Source organism: Leuresthes tenuis, unplaced genomic scaffold, assembly GCF_036924035.1.
Source record: "Leuresthes tenuis unplaced genomic scaffold, fLeuTen1.0.hap1 SCAF_6, whole genome shotgun sequence".
NCBI classification, from domain to species: Eukaryota; Metazoa; Chordata; class Actinopteri; order Atheriniformes; family Atherinopsidae; genus Leuresthes; species Leuresthes tenuis.
Window position 1 is genome coordinate 13,607,032 of NW_027325360.1, and position 19,746 is coordinate 13,626,777.

General features: G+C 40.6%; 1 protein-coding gene across 1 annotated transcript in view; it reads right to left on the bottom strand.

Moving 5' to 3' along the window:
- ghra (growth hormone receptor a) overlaps positions 1–19,746 on the bottom strand; it is a 31,359-nt gene that overhangs the window by 6,741 nt on the left and 4,872 nt on the right. Inside the window, 6 exon segments of the mRNA XM_072387728.1 lie at positions 142–232; positions 394–547; positions 1,207–1,385; positions 2,612–2,781; positions 2,872–3,007; positions 16,001–16,125. Coding sequence (XP_072243829.1) covers positions 142–232; positions 394–547; positions 1,207–1,385; positions 2,612–2,781; positions 2,872–3,007; positions 16,001–16,121 — 851 coding nt within the window. The 5' untranslated portion in view covers positions 16,122–16,125.

Sequence of the window (19,746 nt, forward strand, 5' to 3'; positions counted from 1 at the left end):
CATCTTCTACTCAACTTTACTACTCATAGAAACTTTGAGAAACAGTCTTTGCTGAATAAGCCAACTTCTCACTGCTGCATACAATATACGTTTTGAACACTTCTAATGTTCATGTCCTTGACAAAAGGTCACTGTTCCTACCTGTGCTGCTGAGAGATGACTATCAGCATGATGAGTATGAGGATGCCCGCAAGGCCAAAAATAAGAACCAGAGTAAATGGCACGGTGGATTCTGAAAAAAACAAAAGAAAACAGAAACTATCACCACGATCAAAGCTACATTCTTCTAAATCTGTGCATTTTCATAGTCTGAGCTGAAGCGGCCAGTCAGATTATTACATTTCACAAAAGGGAGATTCTTGTTTTTTTTGTTTCAATCCAACTCAAATCTACCTTTGGTAGGAATCTCTGTCAGCTGAATGTAGATGGAGTCGCTGAATTCGCCAAACTTAACGAACCCCTGCATCCTGCAGTGGATGTGCACTTCATACTCTTTCCCTATGTGCAGGCCGTAGATTGTCTGCCGAGTGTGCGGCTGCATATCCAACTAGAAAATGGCAGATTTGCAAAATATCAATAACATCAAAATAAAAAGAATGTCATGTTGCTGTGTTTCAACTGATGCAGCTGCTCTGACAGAAACAACTACAAACATTCCACTGAAGCTGACTGCAGCTAAACACGGTTTCAAGATGTCTGTGTTTATTTTTGGTACCTTTAACTATGACCTTTCCAAAGGTACATCTGTTGAGGCATTCAGCTATAGTGGATAGAAGACATGCTGTGACAATGGAGGGACCTATACAGTTTACAAGGCTGCATTTGTCAAGTTGGCTAGCCCGGCAGAAATGAATACGAGTCTGTACAAGGTCCCATGGCCTCTGACCTACAGACCCCCCCTCTTCACTTCCTTCAGAGAGACTCTGTTATTTCAGAGGGCCTTGCTCCGGCTTCCACAGCCTTGCCAACAAAGCTACATTGCATTTCAGCCACAAGAGTTCACGGGGCGGGGAAAGGAAAACTGACACTTTGCCAGTATGAACTACCCACAATTTATTTAAGATGATGCATGGCTGCTGTTGTTTATGTAAGTTTATGCATTTGCAAAGATCCATTTTGTGCAGTTTAAAGCAGGTTTTAACAACCATAAAGCAAAAGTAAGTGTGTGCACTTCTCTAAAAGAAAGTGTTTGGAGTCGGGACTCACTGCTTCCCAGTTTGTGGCATTTTTCTCTCTGTACTGGATTTCATACTCAATGCGCATCCAGCCCACCCTGACGTCTGCGGAGGGAGGGTGCTCCCAGCTGACCATGACATCGTAACTTAGTCCCGAGGGGCTTACATTCAGCACAGTCCAGTTTAAGGACACGGGTGGGTCAGGACGAACTGTGAGGAAAAAGGCAAAAGTTCAAGTTTGAACAGAATGAACAAATACAGCTATTTTCTCCATTTGACTTAGTGAATTAGCTCTCAGTACTCTGGTGTGAAACTGATATCACAGTGATGTGCAGTGTAACCCACAACACACATGTTCACAATCATTAAAGATAGACAGACAGTATTAACATTTAGGCCTAAAGTGGATGTAAGAACAAACTATCACAACTCATTAAAAATTTCAAGGCTACAAATTCAGTGAAAAGTATTTATTACTAGCTGCTACTTCTTGGTTATAAATGCAAATTTGGCCTGGTGGCGGCACTAGTAAAACAGCAAAGTGAGTTATCAAATGTTAAGACTCAGATAAAGACTGTCAGATATCAGCTAAGGGTGTCTACAATCACTCAAGCCAAACAACTGCTTTTGATTTGTCTGTCCAGAGCACATTATTCTAAGACCTCTCTTCTTTCCCCATTATGTTCACCGACTGGGAAAACAGGAGTTTGCTCTTTTAGGGCAGAGGCTTTTTTTTTCCTGGCATGCCTCCTGTGCAGGCAAAATCTGCGATTTCTGTAGATGCTTTGATACTTTGACAATGACATCTGGAAAAGTTACCTGCTGATCCTGTGATGGAAATGTAGGGGTTTTGGAACTTTGCTTTATATCAAGCATTCTGCTTGTTAGTTGATTTGGCTAGAGATGCTGGTTATGGCTATTTGGGCAGTAGTTTGGAATCTACAATCCACTCGCAAGATTTGTCTTATATTTCTTTATATTTCTTTGAGCATCATCAAATGATCCCAGTTATTATCCCTGGTCCTGTTTAAAAGTGACCAAAGGGTTTCCTTGCTCAAATGTGTTTCAAGGCAGGACTAATATGCCTTCATTGCACATTGGTGTCATGTGTGAAAGTAGCGAGGCTGAATGTGCAGCTGAAGTTGATCTGATATGCCTCTGAACCACCGGCAAAGGTAATAAGAGGGCTGCGAGGTCTGTGTGCGTAAAGGAGAGTCAGGATGGCAGAACACACCACTCTAACCTACAACTCAGTCGTCACTCAGCTGATCGTAAGACTTTGTGCGGCTAGTTGTGTGTAAGTATACCAATGAGGTGCTAAGAGACTTTTCTTATAGACCGAAGCCTCCTTTTGTGCTAAAAAGTGCAATCACTGTGTAAAAAGACCTTTAGACATGATTATAAAGTGCAAATATGTGCATAAACCTCATACTAACCAATATTCTCCACAGTGAAACAGTCATCTTCATTGAAATATGTTACGTTGTTCTGGGTACGAAGCTGCACGCAGTAGGGGATCCAAATGGCTGTGTGGTTTGCGTCAAAGAAGCACTCCCTGTTTGAATGGATATACTCAGGACATTCCTTCCATTCGACGGTGGGAGAGCTGAACGAGAAGAAAAAGAGAAAATTCATTGTGAAATGAAGGTCCTCATTAGGTTCAACAAATATGCACATAACGAAGAGCTGAAATTACACTCTGTCTTTCTTAAGGTAGAAGGCTCTGAGTGCTCCGGGTGCAGACAGGTTGTGAAAGGTGCCCGGATTCCACCAACAGCTGAATGTCACCTGGTCCCTTGACATGCATTCTGTGAAATGAGGTTCACGTGGACCTGAAAGACAGATAGGAAGACAAATAAGTCTTAGATGTATTATAGGGCAAGGCCATCTCGGGCTTTGAAGGTGATCTGTGAGATTTTTAAACAAATACAAATTCTAACACGGAGCCAGTGCGGGAAGGCAAGCAAAGAGATGATGTGTTTGTGCTTTTCAGTCCCAGCAACGAGTCCAGCTGAATTTTAAACCAAGTGGAGACAACAGAGGGAGTCCTCATTGATACCTGCATATAAATTCAAACAAAGTATGTTTAATGTTTATGAAAGCAGTGGAAAAAAAACACAAGCTATTTCTTAAGATTACTCTTAAGATTTGACTGTAAAAAAACATTTTGACACAGTCATCAAAACTGTGGTTAGAATCAAAGATCACTCATAGATTCCAAGTCACCTTGGTTGTAATATTTGAAAGACTGACAGAATTTCAACCAACAATATTGAAAGAATTTGGGGGACCAAACATAATGACCTCGGACTTATGGTCAGTAAAATTAAAAAAACTTCTGGGCCATCTAAGATACCGTGTCAGAAAAGACAAGCTGTGGTAATTTGCAAGGCTGCTGGGATTTGTAGGTTTTATAGGACCGTACAGCTGAGCGCTCGGTTTGCAAATGGTATTATACATGATGCTCTTGAATTAGAACCATGCAACAAGAAAACAGATGGGGGACTCGGACTTACTCCTGGCGCATGCCCCAAAACTCAGCTGAGCCATTCGGGAAGTAAAGGCATTCAGAGTGACAGAAAACTCTCTGATGGAGAAGTATGAGAGTAATAAACTAAGAGCCAAGTCTTTCGTTTCAGCCCAGGATCCAGAACAATGAAGGAGGATTGTGTGACTGACAGTATCAAAAAAAAAAACTAAAAGATCTAAAATCGAGGTACCACCTCTATCTGCTCTCAACAGGTCGTTAGTCACTTTACCAAGTGCCTTTTTGTACTCTAAATAGTTACAAAACCAGACTAAAAAGCTATTAACAATAAACCATAAATGAGAAAATGGCAAAGATGATGTTATCTCCAGAACCTTTGATAAAACACCCACAGTCACTGGAAAAAAAAAGACCTTTAAAGTGATGGAAGTTATGCCCACCTGTATCTGATAAAAGCCGTGACTTAGGCAGCAGGTGTAACACTTGCTGACAGATGATAAGACTAAGTAGCTGGGTTTGTTTACTCGTGCTAACTATGACTCTCTGCGCAAGCACAAATGAGTCTGGGGTTGCATCAAATTTCAATCACCAACCTTTAGATCTATCCACAGAGACCTTGGGGTCCTGACTCAGCCCTTTAAATCTTTCCTTTGGCAATCCATCGCTCCTTATCAACAATCACCTGTCCCCACCCCACTACTGCCAGAGCGCAGAGTTCCACAGTTTAGTGCAACCATCAATAATCAAATGAAGGTGTCATTGATTTCTGCCCCCTCCCCCCACACCTTCTTTCATTTCTCTGCTGGCTGCACTCTAAATCAAACACAGACCCAGATCATAGCTACAAATTAAAGATAAACTAGAGCAGAGAGTATCTCCAAATTGTTTTTAAGTTTATTACCTCCACATAGACATGCTAAAGTCCATAAGTCTAATTAAAAAAAAAAAAACTTGTTTGCATTCTGTCAGCATGTGCACAGTGCAAACATGCTTCACACAAAAACACACACCTATGTAATGTGTGACCTTAGTTAACACACGTCAATACACGGTCACCATATTAAAACACCAAGGCGGGTCACACTGCACACGCTAATGATTTATTACCACAGAATATACACCATCACTTTGATTACTTTTCTTTCTTTCAAATGAATGCCAGTGCAACCTCATAATTCACGCCATTCCTACACAGTTGTGCTTTTCCACCTTAGCTCCCTTCATCTTCTGCACAATGTCATGGTTCCTAAAGGCTTGCTATTTCAATCAGCCACCCTCCCCCACCCTACAAATTCCAGCTGCCACCATCAAAGAGCTTTTTGCAGGCACCGACTGCAAAGGAGGACTTAGAGCTGAAACGACAGGTCATATGAAACAAAGAGGGGGAAAAAAATCTTTGTATTACACTCGCAACTTCAGGATCAGACGACCGAATCAAAGTTTGCCTGAGAAACTTAATGTAAAACTTTATGAAACTTCCCATAAAGTTTCTCATGTGGTGCTTCAACATGTGGATGCTATCCTCGTTTTCCGCAACTATCATAATGAACATTCTAATGAAAAGGGAAGCTTTTGTGTGACTTCAGTAATACAGCTGCTTTTTTAGTCAGGGTGGAGAAGACTTTGTGCCAAACAGACAGGAACATACTGTTTTAAAACTTACCCTGCGGCTTAAAGGTCAAAAGGTAGTCTTTTTTTAAAAAAAAAATCCTGTTTGCATTTTTCAGCTCAGCTGGAAGTTAGTCAAATCTAAAGTATGTCAGAGGTGAAAGTTCGCCTGGTGACACCTGGAGAGACTTGTTTTCTGTAAATTCCAGTGCCTCTCTTTCTCATTGCTTTACTAACTATTCTTCCTTTATATATTAGAGCTTAGTGAGATATCTAAAGAGAAAATCTTTTAGTAGTCATTCAAACGGCAACTAGCCCAAAAGTAGGGAATGTTTCGACAGACACATGTTGATTACTTATGATGCCAAAGCTTTTAATTCCTTTTCCCTTTCTTATTTTTTTGTTTGTTTGCTTTTGCCAGTGCTATAGTTACTGTTTCCACATTTAGTAATATATGACTGTCACTGTTTCAGTGATGGAAAGCTAAGCCGTGCCTGTATCTGCTGGTAGCCATTAGATGATCTGCAGCTGAAAGCCTTCAGCTGGAGAAAGAAAACTGACACGCACATAAAACCTGGTTGGTGTGTGTGTTTGAGTGTGAGTGTGCTCTCTCGGCCTCTCTGTCCATATGTATCTAGCTGTCTGTGTGGGCTTTGTGTGCAGCTGAAACTGATAAACACCTCTTAGATTCACATCCTGCCTTCAGCAGGCGATGTAGAGGAGCTAGGAAACCATCTACCAACCCCCCGTGTCAGCTTCAGCAGTTAGCATTTGAGACCCACAAAAAAAGCCTAAATCAAGTGCTCAGTTGGGAAAGAGGAGTAAAAAGGTGATGACAAAGGTGTGACCAGGACTTATCAGTTACCTCATTATGAAATGCTCGACTGTGAGAAGCCAAATTAGGCCCATGACGTTATGAATTACCAGCCTTTCCAGCTCATTTGCCTGATTAAGGTAATGGTGATAGTTTGTCATGCTTCGAATGGCTGCTAAAAGGAGAGCCGGGGATGTGAGGGAAAGTGGAGGAGGGAGAGAAAAACAGGTGGAAAACGTCGGAACAAGTGAGGATCATGTGTTGATCATGAGGAGCAATAAACGAGAGCAAGCATGAGGTTCCAAATTTGTCGCAATATAACAAAAACAACAATTAAACGGTGATGTGCAGAAATTAAAATCAGAGGAGCAAATCCATTTTCAGCTTTCATTTCCCCTCTGGAAATGAAAATCTAATTTGCTGTTGCAGGGTACTGTATATATCTTGCAATGCAACCAAAACCGGATCTTCTTAAAAGGTTTCACAGTGGAGTGGAGTTAAAATTGAATGTATGTAGCCCAATTCGACATACAATCACTGTATATGAATAATTATTTGCCACAGTGAAAGTAAACGTTCGTCAAGAAACATGACTAGTTGGCACAATATGAAAAATCACAGACTCTGACTTGAGCATATTTTTTTTCAGGGTTTATTTTCCCCCAAAATACCTGACACAAAACAGTCTGACTCCCAAATGCATAAAGTTTCTTTGGAAAAGGTATTTTCACATTCTTCTTTTGACAGGGAGATGTGCACTCCCTTAAAATCTGAGATTCAAAGTGTGCTGAGTAAGCTAGAATTTGTACATCGTAAATTCAGAAGCCAAACACTGTCCAATAATGATAAAAGAAAGCAGAAGCGTCAAGCACCAAGTGAGTCTCCAAAGAGCAAGAGCTTGCATAAGCACAGTGAAAGGTCTGAAAACAAACCAGTGTCAGTCAATGCCTGCTAAAAGCTAACACGATATCAAACACATAGAAGATGCTAACGACATTTACCATTCCACTATGTCAGCGTGTCGCTGTTTTTCATGCTTCGTGTTTGCTTCATTGGTCTTGATTTCAGGCTTCAAATATTTATGTAAACTTCTGACCTATTTGGTGCTGCTGCTCAGCATCGACTTTAGACTGCCACCGCATCGCTTGTTGTTTGCATACAGCAGCACCTTCAGTCTGTCTGTGTGTGTGTGTGTGTGTGTGTGTGTGTGTATCTGTATTTAACAAACCAGATGGAGAAATTGGAAGCACAAATCGACACTGTGCTAAGAGTAAAGTGCCTGTCAGTCTACACATGCCAAGTCCTACATTATCCCAGCACCACAGCCCATACACAGCGCGAAACAGAATGAAAGACGGGTTACAGCGCATTTGTCGATTAACTTTCATCAGGAACATGCACTGGATGAAGGGGAAATTAACAAATGAGCCTTCATTTACTTCACTCACAAATATGCTGAGCTATTTGGAAGAACAGATAATAAGACGAAGAAAGCTTGAATGAGCAAGTTGGATCTTCAATTAGGGCAAGTGTGACAGAAAAGGGTGGAAGAGGGATTGCAACATGATCCGAACAGTGAAATGTAAACAGGCGATATAAATAACTGACAACAAGCACACGGAGCTGTGCACAGAGGTGCACAGACGCACACAAATGCACTAAACTTACACCTTTGAAACAAAAGCAGGCAAAGACTTTCAAAGTGCCATTGTTTAATTCCTTGAATGCATCCTGGCTTTTCCTGCCAGTATAATGAAACAAGACTACAGGACGTCGAGTTGCTGCTGCGTCTGATCCACGTGATTCCAGAGCCTGTTCCCAGTCTTGAGGTCAAACTCATGCATGGTCTGTTTAACAGTACAACGGTACAGTCCACTTATTCAGGTCTCAGTGATTCATAAGCTTGCACTAATGACACTAATCTCTTCTAATGCCATCAAAGCTCACACAAAGCTCATTGTTATGTGACATTATGCCAAAGTGAGAGCTAATGTATATGAGCAGGGGGTGTCAGGAGTAGCCATCTGGACAGAAACCCTTTTTATACATATACATTTTATTCTATAGTGTCTTATTTTGATATACTTGCCACATACATTGGGCACTTCATCAGATGGGACAAAGCATCTTAAACTTAGTTACTGACTGTGTGGCCTCACACCCAGGTGTGAGATCCATGGTTCAGAAATGAGTCAAAATGACATGTTGTTTGTTAAAAGAGGCACTCAAACTAGATTATTCATGAACCCTCTACAATTCATCTAATGTCAGCCGAAAGTCAAGAGTTTAAACCCTGACATATTTCCTCAGCAACAGTACTGTTCATTGTTGAAACCAACCCTTACTTATTCCACAGATTCCTCTTCGTCTGTCCTCCGCTTGTTTACCGCGTTTCATGGAGTTCTGCCAGGTAGCTTTTGTGTAATCTAGTTGACAGTCATAAAAAGAAAAAGAGCAACAATCTCACAAGGCTGCCTCTGCTCTCACCTGGTTAAAGCATTTTGAGTACAGTGTATGTAGAAATATAATATCTATCACTGAAATATGACAACAAAATCATTATGAATCATTACGTAGTCATATATAATGAGTGCGATTATTCTGAGTTATTCAAATGTTCTTAAAATGTTTAAGAAATGGCCAAATCAATCAGTCCATTCAGTTTTTTGGAGAATATTAAGAAAAATATATTGAACTAATAACCTGACCCCCCCCCCCCCTTTTTGAGAGGCAGATCTAAGTATCAATACCTCTTAAAGTCACAGTTGTTAAGCAAATGATTTATCTCCTGAGCATCTACAGACTCCTGTAGAATTAAACCCCTGAATTCTGTTACAAAGTCTACCTGTAGACTACCAAGAATTAATGTTGTGAAAGTAGTTTTCTACTAATCACAGAAGAGCATTATCTCATTTTTGAAGTTTTCGAGGAAGAAGACACGAACAAACCGGTTGCCATATACAAGAGAAAAATGGAGAGAGATATTGGGGAATTCTGTTCGTTATGATTAACCTATCCTGTCAGTGAATGTTCGAATCCTTTGTCTGATTCCTTGAGTGATCATTTATGTGAAAAAGATGTGACAGCTCAGCTGGTAAAGTCCAGCATGTATCCAAGTGATGAAATATCCTTTGGCAAGACACCGAACCCCATATGGGCACATGGCTGTGGTGTATGAGCGTCTATATGAATGGATGAAAGATGTGTTAAAAAGGAGTTATACAAGTGTTGATCTTTTATAATATTCTAGAGCTGATGTGATTCCATCCACCCACATGTGCATCAACTCTCATCTCGAAAAAGGCGCTCAAGCAGGCTTCAAGACCTTTTTTTTGCGAAATTGAGGAAGTTAATTTTAACTATTTGGTTCCAAACATGCTTCAAGAAATGCTGAAGGAAACGTAACACCTGTCCCTGATTTGTGATTGTTTTTTAAAGTATTTTCAGAAGTGAGTTTTCAGTTGCTGTCAGATTGGTGAAAATGTGCACAAGGGCCTCAGGAATCCTTCCTACAGTCAGCACTTCATCAACTGTGAATTCCCTCCAACTCCCACCATCGACAGTATGCATTTCTGCCTCTTTGTTTTTCATGTTCCTAACTTTGTTTTTGATTTCAGGCACTATATCCCGCAGCAAGTCCAAACTTTGCTGCTCACACCCATTTCTAGTCTTTGAAGCAGATGTAATTGAAGACTGTGTGTTCAGGCTAGGCACACCAAACCTCTGCATGGTTTCCACTAGTTACCACCTCTGTGGCCAAGAACACAGCCTTGTTCGACGAGATCAATCTATGAGCTTGAGCAGTGAGTCCTCCAGAGACACCCAGACAAGACACTCAGGGAAGGTTAAAGAAAGAGAGTGTGTCTGAGGACACATAGAATCAAACATTGCCTATAATCACTCTGGTAAGCCTTTAACTATATAGAAGCACCTCTAAACATATACTCTGGGCTTGTTATGTGGCTAGCATGACAACAGACATACAACTGCTACAGAGACACAACATCCCAGTAAGCTCTTTTAGGTGACTGAGTGGAACAGATACGCTTTACCTATTTATCTATTTTTTTTTTTAAAGCAAGACAAAAAGCGCAATGTTGAGAGTTATTTTGGTATTTGAGTATTTTCAGCGCTAAATCCAAGTGGATAAAGTTGGTGCCAGGATTGGAGTTTGTACAGCAGTAAGCTTGAGAAAGGCTCAGGCTGTGTGTGTTTGCTCTTGCTATCACCGACCGCCTTGTTTGCAAATGCTTTAATGGTTGTTGAGGAAGACCACGGCTGCATGGCCGCTGTTCCCTCTGGAAACCATTTCAAGACTCAAAGAAAGTAGGGAAGTCGCAATGTTTGATTGCTTGAATCACCCAGTTGCCAGCGGTTCACCTCGCAGCTCATCAGAAAGGTGACAGAAACCTACGGATGCTACATTTGATGTTATTCTTGTAGGGGTGTGATAAAAAGCCAAAAGCCTCAGGGCAAAGCTGCGTTGGTCAGCACAGTGCTGGCACATCGATCCGTTTGACACTGGAAGTTTTAGTGGAATCCGGGTGAGATACTAAAGGCCTTGATCTATCATGGAAACGTTGCAAACCACAGATGCTCTGAACACTGTCAGTCAAAGAGGGTGCAGGTTTGAGACTTGTCCTGCCAGATATGTTTCAACAGTCTTTGTACTTTTCTATCTATCTATCTATCTATCTATCTATCTATCTATCTCTCTCTCTCTCTCTCTCTCTCTCTCTCTCTCTCTCTCTCTCTCTCTCTCTCTCTCTCTCTCTCTCTCTCTCTCTCTCTCTCTCTCTCTCTCTCTCTCTCTCTATATATATATATATATATATATGTATCAAGTACGCAAAATACATTATGTTCAGCATAAAATAAAAACAAATTTGCCAGTAATGCACTCAGAAAAAATAAAAAAGTTGGGAGAGGAGAGTTCATCATTTTGCGACACCTTTTAATTACACTTTTTAATCATTCGGGAACTAAGGATACAAACTGCTGGGACTTTTGCAAGAAGAATTCGTGTTCATGCTTGGTGAGTATAAGTAAGATTTCAGCTGCTCAACAGTCCACGGTTGTTGTCTACTAATTCTGCTTCTGATAATGCTCCGTAAATTTTAAAGACGAGACAGATCTGGACTGCAGGAAGGCCAGTTAAGGCACACACACTGCGTCTATGAAGCCAAGCAGTTGTAAATTGTGAAATGAGATCCGGCGTTGTCCCGCAGAAAGAATCACTTACTTCCTGGGAAAATAAGTCGACTTGTAAGCAGCATATCTCCCTAAAATTCCAATATTAATCTCTGCACCAATGGTACCTTCACACATATAAATCGTCCATACCACGAGCACTGATGCACCCCCGTACCATGACAAATGCTAGCGTTTGCATTCTTCCTCATCTTTGGCACATAGAGCCAGATTGCAGTTGAAATGTGGCTTGATCTGACCACAGAACATGTGTCCACTGCCTTCCTGTTCATTTGAGGTGAGCTTGTGCCCACACAGTTAGGTAGCGGATGCAGAACCGGAGTGTGTTAAGTGAAAATTGCTTTCCAAAGTACTTCTGGACCCGTGTGGCTTTATTGATCACGGTGGTATGATAGTTTCTCACACTGTGACAACTGAGGGCTCAAATGTTACACACATTAACTTACTGACGATTCTATGAGAGATTTTGGCACCTATCCTTGCTTCGAAAGACTAAACCTTTGGCGGATGCACCTTTTCTACCTAATCCTGACATGCTCACCTGTTAAGCTGCTGATTTTAGAACCTTCCAGAGCCATTTACTTTTATATTCTATAAACATTTCTGTCTTTCTTTGCCTCTCTCCCAATGTGAGTTGGTGGCATCAAATTTAAAATCTATTGGCCAGCGAAGATGCTGAAAATAATCTCTTTATACTTGCCTCTGTTACGCTAAAGTTTAAACGAATGAACAAATTACAGATTTAAGTTTTTTACTGCCTAAGAGGTTTGTGTACGGTTAGATCTACATGTAATGATAAAAAGAAAATGTTTGAGTTCCAAACATCCAAAATGGCAATGGCTTACACATTTTGGTATCCATACGTCACGTCGTGTCATTTCATGTGAATGCTGCCTGACAGAAAACAACAGCGTAGGGAGATGATAACATCTCACAATTCACAACCATGGATTGTGAAACTACTATCTATTTGACAAGCAGACAGATACTTCATGTTTTGTGGTGAGACCAGGCTGCTCATTTACAAGCTCAAACAAGAAAAGCATTCAAAGAATACTTCTTCCGTTAAGGCCGATGTCATATTTCACAATCTTAATGAAAGCGATCCTATTCTGGACCGAAGTTAAATGGGTTCTTCCTCTGCCGTTACTCTTAGCTTGTCACATTATCACATATTCACCTCAGTAGAGCGTACTTGTAATTTTCCCAACAAACTTACATATGAACTGCAATGACCGCGTTCCTTGGCTCCAGCTCTCAACTTGGCAGAGAAACAAATTTCTTTAAAAGAATTTCTGACACACAAAGAAATATTAAGTGTCTGGCAGGAAATGTACTAGGTAAGTTTTGGGGTGTTATCTTTATGAGAAAGGTTCTTACCAATAGATAGTGCTCTCCGGTAAGAATATTCTACAATCCATAGCTTTAAACTCAATTTTCAGAGAATTCAATCTTTTATAACTCTGTGTGAGAAATTTCCATTCCGTTAAAACTTACACAAATCAAAACCTTCAAGTCTAGCCTTACCTACTCTGAAGGTTTTCAATGATTTCTTCGTATTACGTTCAAAGAATCAATAAAGAACACCGTGTTCTCTTTTCTTTTTATTACGAGTTATACAAGCACAACATATCCGGCTGCTGATCAACTGTGATTAATTCTGCTCATCTCATCCCAAAATACCAAATACCAAAAGTTATTCAGCAAGTCTGTTACAAGTCTTGATGGATTTGATGGATCAGCAGAAAGATACACCAGGGAGCTGCCATAAAAGAACCTCTTGAACTGTTTGGTCTGAATGCATCTTGTAGGAACATTAAACCCAATCTGCTCCTTTTCTTCTTTTTTTTTTTACATTTAGAATTCAACCATCTGCTGAAGCTGTGATGTCAGCATTCTGAGTTTGTTGCATTTTCAGAAAGCTGCTAATTACGCAACTGAAAGGGAAAACAATCTTCAGACATGATTTTTGTCAATCTGTCAGTTTAATCAGTCAAGACAGTGTTGTTTAAAGGCACAATGCTCCTGTGAGTGCCTCCTAGGAAACAGAAAAACTAAGGTAACTGCTCCACACTCATATAGCACCTTAGAAGCCTTGTCTAGGTTCCACAAAGCGCTGTACATTCAGCCGACCACTCTACCAGCTGAGCCACGGCCGCCTACGGCATGCTTTTAACTTGGCAGAAAAAGACAAGATGAGCTGGCATTCTTCAGTGGAATCCAGCGGTATGTCTACAGCTGTTTTTCACTAAACCGACACAAAGAAAAAAGGAGTAAGCTTGTAAAGTACTGCTGTCCGGTCTGAGGATGAAAACATTGCAAAATCACAGAAGAAGAAAATGAGTCTGCTTACTTCCACCAGCACTAGCCTGCGATCAGAGGAGCATTGTGCTAATTAATATGTAAATTAAAACGTGACTTTTTCCCCACATAAAGACATGCATATTATTTTTCTGACCCCACTCACTGCAAATTATTCAATGTCAGCTGCATCAGAGTCCATCGGCTGTGGAAGATTAAGCCGAAAAAAAGCAAAGGATGTAAATAAATTGTCTTGTGTCGACAAGTGCACTATTAATAACTTGAACAACATTTAAGGCACGCCAAAGTTTCTGATAACCTTGTGGACATGATGTGCCCAGGCACCTTTGAAAGGGAACACCAGAAGGATGTTAACACTGCAAAACGGAAGATAATGAAAAATCATTTACAGTTAGGTCCATAAACACGCTGAAACTCCGTTACCCCTCATCCAATTTGAATGTGGATATCCTCAAATGAAAGCTGAGAGTTTCCACATTATGTCCATGTCCATTATATAACTATAATTGGAATACGTTTCAGTAAAACGATAAAAAAACAAAACTTGTCCAAATCTATATGTGGTGAGTGCATGTGAAGATATAGGGATTTAAACAGAGCCTATATCACCCAGCCAAAATTCCCCCACTGTTTCTCCAGGTAACCTGCTTTCCACTCTGGAAATGTGCCCTCTCAGCAAACAAAAAGTCTGCCAAGAGAAAGGCCCGGAAGGTCTAATGCTGACGGCCTCAACCCTTAAAAGAAAATGAGAAGATGCACCTAAGAACGCACTTGCAGAACAGTTACCTGCAAAAATGTACATTCAAGAACAACTTCTTTTCTGTTGTTAGATAGTTTCATTGGTATTATTCTAATGCAAATGTGATGATAAGGGTAGCGTATTTTAATGTATTTAGTGAGATGAATTCTAAGGGGCTGTGCATGCACTATAGTAAAGTCTTTCATGTGTTTTCAGCCCAATGCATCTAGCATTCTTCCCTGATGACGTTCTGTAAACTATTTTCATGATAGTTTCAGGTTATCTCCCAGTCAAAAAACAGACGCACTGTTTCCTGACTGTTCTGCGTATCTAGCCCTGGCCATCAGATAAGTGGCTAACTCCTCTTCTTTCTACATGAAGTCAACACCACAACCAAAAATGCTTGAATCTTAAATCGCGGCTTGATTTCCCATCATGTCAATCTGATGAAAAGAAACTGGTTAAGTTTTGTTCAACTAGATATATTACTTGCAGTTTATATAGTTTAACAAGAGACAGTCTTATCTAAATTAAAGGTCTGAACTATTGATGCACCAAAGACGACATCCTGGGCTGACACCAACACTGATGTCAAAGAGAACAATTTTGCCAATAACCAATACTGATTGTCTTTGTTTTTTATTTACACACACGATAAATATTGGCCACTGCCATTTTTTGCTATCCTATTTGTGATGTAGGCACAGTGCTGAATGTGAGCTGATACTGATGTTAGGCTGATATATCAGCGTATGACTCATCTGAACACTAAATGATTGCTTATCAACATTTCAAGAGTAACCATTATAAAACACAAGGAATGCAGACACCATAGCACAAAGCAACACCTTCCTCTGACAGAGGAACACACACCTTTTGACAAAGTCGCCAACAGAAGCGATATATTCTTTGCCGCTCTTTGGCTGTGAGAGTAGCTGTGCTCGCAAAAGTAGACTTTCAATAAACTGGACTTTCCCTGGCTGTGTATGTCGTTTTTGAAATGTTCATCAAATTCCAGCTGCAATTGCTTCAACCAGAAGAGAAAGATGTCAGACCACAGTTTTTCAGTCAGTTATGTGCAACGGTTGGAGAAATGACATTATAAGACACAGATTATGGTTCATTTTAAAATAATTGTCCTTTAATAGCTCTGCAATCGTTTCGACTTTCGGGATTTCAAGTGGTAAAGAAATTATATAAGAATCTGGCGTGTATTCTAAGCCACAGCATTCTTTCACCTAATTATTTCAAATGGTCAGTGACAACTGGATTAGCTGGCTGAACATCCTGCATCCTTCTGTCCCTGGACTTTGACAGCGAAGCCCCAGCCATTTGTTTACTCTAGCTCTATCGATCCCCAGATTGACAAGCCAAATCAGGAAAGTGCAGCGTTTGCTCAGCAGAGAACGTTTCCACATGTATCCGAGCAAACACAGCATTCTGCAACTGATGTCTGACATAAGATGTGATAACAAGTGTCAACAGCATGTTGAGCGCACAACTTGAATCTGAAATTGTTAATATTTGATGGGGTGCACGTAGAGAGTCTGATGAACTGTCTGAGGAACAATTTGTCTCACATCATGGCCTTTCCCTTGCCTGTTTGACTTGACAAAAAAAACGGAATAGAATCAGTAACTCACCTGATGAACTCATGTGATGCTGGTCAATGAGAAATCCAGATCCTGGAGAGGACAGCCAATCGAGCGAGGAAATCATGAGTAGGAGCAGGAGATTGGAGGAGGAGAGTGAGACGGCCATCATGATGCTAGAGAGGGACAGTGGGGGGGATGAGAGCAGGACAGAGACGCTGTGATTATAATTATCAGTTGAACTGCATGATGACAGGCTCATGTGAAAAACCCTCCTTCTCCTTCTCCCACTCCACTCCTTTTCTCTCTTTCTTTATAGCTGCCCTGTGAGCACAAACTGTGGCTGCCATTTATTTTCAGCTGGTGTACATGAAACCGAACACGAGACAGGGGCATAATTAATTATCATGCCAGACTACCTCTGCAGGATTTGAAAGTTGATCTATGAGGGCAGTGTGAGTGTATCTTTCATTTGAATTTGTGTGCACACACATCATGTTACAACTTTTTTTTTTTCATTTACTATCATTGAATGAAATAGCAGACAATAAAAAGTTTTCCCATTGTCAACTTATCCACATTTCATATCTGAATAAAATTCATTTATCTAGTTCTAATTCAACCAATTTAATCTAAATTGTATCCATTTATCAAAGTAATCAAATTTCACATTGACAAAGCAAAAGGAGCTTTTTTGAAGTGTTTTGTCAATATATGGAAAATTAAAGAAATATTAAATCTACATAATTGTTCAATGATTAATTATTCTTTGTTATTACATTAGCAACATCCTAATTCTAGCAGTGCAATTTGAGATGACTTCTACAACTTGCATGAGATTAAGCAAACTGGAGCTCTCATAGGTCAAGAGGTAGGGTACAACCTTGAGAGATTGCGTGTCCATCTCAGGGATAATACAGAGTAAAAAGAGACAAATAACCATGCATGTCTTTGTATAGTGGGAACAAGATGAAGTACCTGTAAAAAATACATGCAGACATGGAGAAAACTCAATACAGAAAGGTCCGAGATGACTTTCGAAACAGTGCTAACCACCAGTCCACTGTGTTGTCTAAGAATAGGAATAATCTTGCATGAAGGGTCTAGGTCGCACAGGGAACCAACATTCATTTTTGTCATTTCATCATTCAGTCCATCAAAACGAAATAAAGACAAGCACAATCTTCTGATATGATGAAAGAAAGTTTGAACTATTTGGCCACAATTCCAATTAGTTTGTGGAAAGGAAATTATTGACACACTACACCATCCCTACAGTCCAACATGGCGCTGGCAACATCATTCAGTGAGGATGTTATTCTGCAACACAGTCTGGGAGACGAGTCAGCATACAGTCAAGGTAATGCAGAAAATTATGGAGCTCCTCTGAAGCTAAATGCTTTATAGAGCTCTCTAAAACTCCGGCTAGGCAAAGGTTTGCATTACGTACAATACAACAACCTCTAAGAATGAACGGGAGTGACTTCGGTAAAACTGCGTGAAAGCTCTGGAGTAACCAGGACAGAGTCCAAACCTGCTGTACCTGTAAACTAAGCAAACATGCCGACTTGCATGACAATCCTCTCCTGACTTTACGCTCTCAGCAACATCTTCCACATTAATTTGAGTCTGTTGATGTATTGCTATGAGCAAATATTGTGATTATGTTAGCTTTTCAAATACCATACCATGTCAATTCCCCCAAAAATAAGTGACAGTAAGTCTGGTTTTTAGGTGTCCTCATTCAGCAAAATGCAGCCTCTCGGCCAGCCTGTTTACATACAGCAACAAAAAAAAAGACAATATTCTACAAAAATACCCCAGAAAAACAGGGACAACCTCTTCTTGGTCAACAAGATGGTGCTGGCGGACGAGTTCTACAAGTTAAAGCCTACCTCTAAATATAGGCCAAACCTTTAGTCCACACCCTTGGCTATTTACAGCTATGTCTCTGCAAGTTTGCTGGGCAGCCAACAACCCCTAACGTGGAGGTTATGTTTCTGCCAGTAATTTCCACAGCACTGATGTAGTCGAGAAGCAAAAGAACACAAGACTCTCACTTATGTGATTATCTCTAATCTGGTTTAATCTCATGTAATCTTATCAATAACACTTTACTATCAAAGTAGTCATTAGTGTGGGCTGCATGTCAAGAAATAGTAAGCCAAAATATTCTATTGCAGTATTCTTAATGACATGCCTACACTGAAACGTACTGAGCAACAACGTGTCTCCTCAGGCACAACTTCCAGACTGACAAGCTTCGACAGAGCTTTGAAAGATGAGTTATCTATTTTCTCTGACTTATGACTGGAACAGATAAAAAGGCCACAGAGTCCAACAAAAGTAAAACAAAAACACTGCACAGAGCACATAAATATGAGAAAGAGCTGTTTTTATGAGAGGGATTACTAAAATGTAACAAAAATCTGCAAAGTACTGGGCACCAAATTTTCCTTTTTTCTTATTGCAAACATTCAGAAACATTCAGCCAGAAGTTTATATGTGTGTGTGCGCGTCTATGAATTCCAGAGGCTATACTAGGCCAAGTTATACAATGCAACAATTCATGGCAGAGAGCTGTCAGGCAGCAGGCTCCTCTGGCCTCACTGAAATGCTTCACTTACTATTGCTCATTTGTCGACTTGGCCTTGTCCTAAGATCCCATCACACTCTCTCTGTCTCCCTCTCTATTTAACTTGAACAGCCTGCAGTTAATCAAATTTCTCTTTAAGCTGAGGTACCTCTATTATAGTAATGAGCCATTTTTAATCATTTTTTTATGTCTCTGGAAGGCTTAAAGTTTACGGCATTCTTCGTCTCCGCAGTGTCTTGTCATTCATTAGCAGAGGAACCAAATCTTAAGAGGACCAAAAAGGCCCCTTCACTCCAATATGTGGCCTCAAGTTAATCCTACAGTCTATCTCTCATGTGAAAGCAACTGCGAAAGCCCTGGCTAAGGCTGGTGCTTCATCTCCTTCTCCTTGCCCCTCATTTCTCACCCCCGCTTGCCCAATGACAGGAACTAAGACTCACAGGAAATGCTGCTGGAGCCAATCGAAAAGGAGGGAGGCTCAGACCAGGCCTCCTCGAGTCCCTTGGTAAACGTGTGGTCAACATGCCTCCCTCTACCTCTGGCCTAAAACACACGCATGCATGCAACATGAGCACATCACTAAAACCCACACATATACACACACACACACACGCGCACACACATATTGATGCACATCTTGGCTTAGCACCTCTCTGCCAGCAACATGCCTCTCCCAAGCTTCCTCAGTTCTTTATTAATCATTTGTGTTTGTTTCGAATGGAGCTGGCAAGGGAGAGTGCAGGAAGTTGGGAATAGATGGGATGGTGGTATAAAGGTGAAGACTAAGAAAAAGAAAGGGTTAGGGGGTGGGAGGTCACATCGTATCTGTCAGTCCCATCTATAATTGCAGAAGTAAAGCATGTACACACAGACACAAAAAGCAATGTTGCAAGCCCAAGTTTAGCGTGAGGTTCCTCCAAAGAGAATGTAGGGAACAGATTGATCATGATGTACACCGTCTCCTTTGCTATTCCCCATTTATTACACATTTCTATCTCCACAGCTAACTGAAACTACTTATCATGGTTGTTGGAAGAAAAAAAAAAAAGACTCACTAAGGAACCACAATCCTTCATTTCTAAGATGCCAAATTGATTCTAACATCACAAAACTATCGTTTTTCTTTTCGAAAAAGCTGATTGCCCTCGTTGTGCTTCCAGGATGGGCACTCGGCAATGTTAGAGGGAAGAACGAGCTGGGC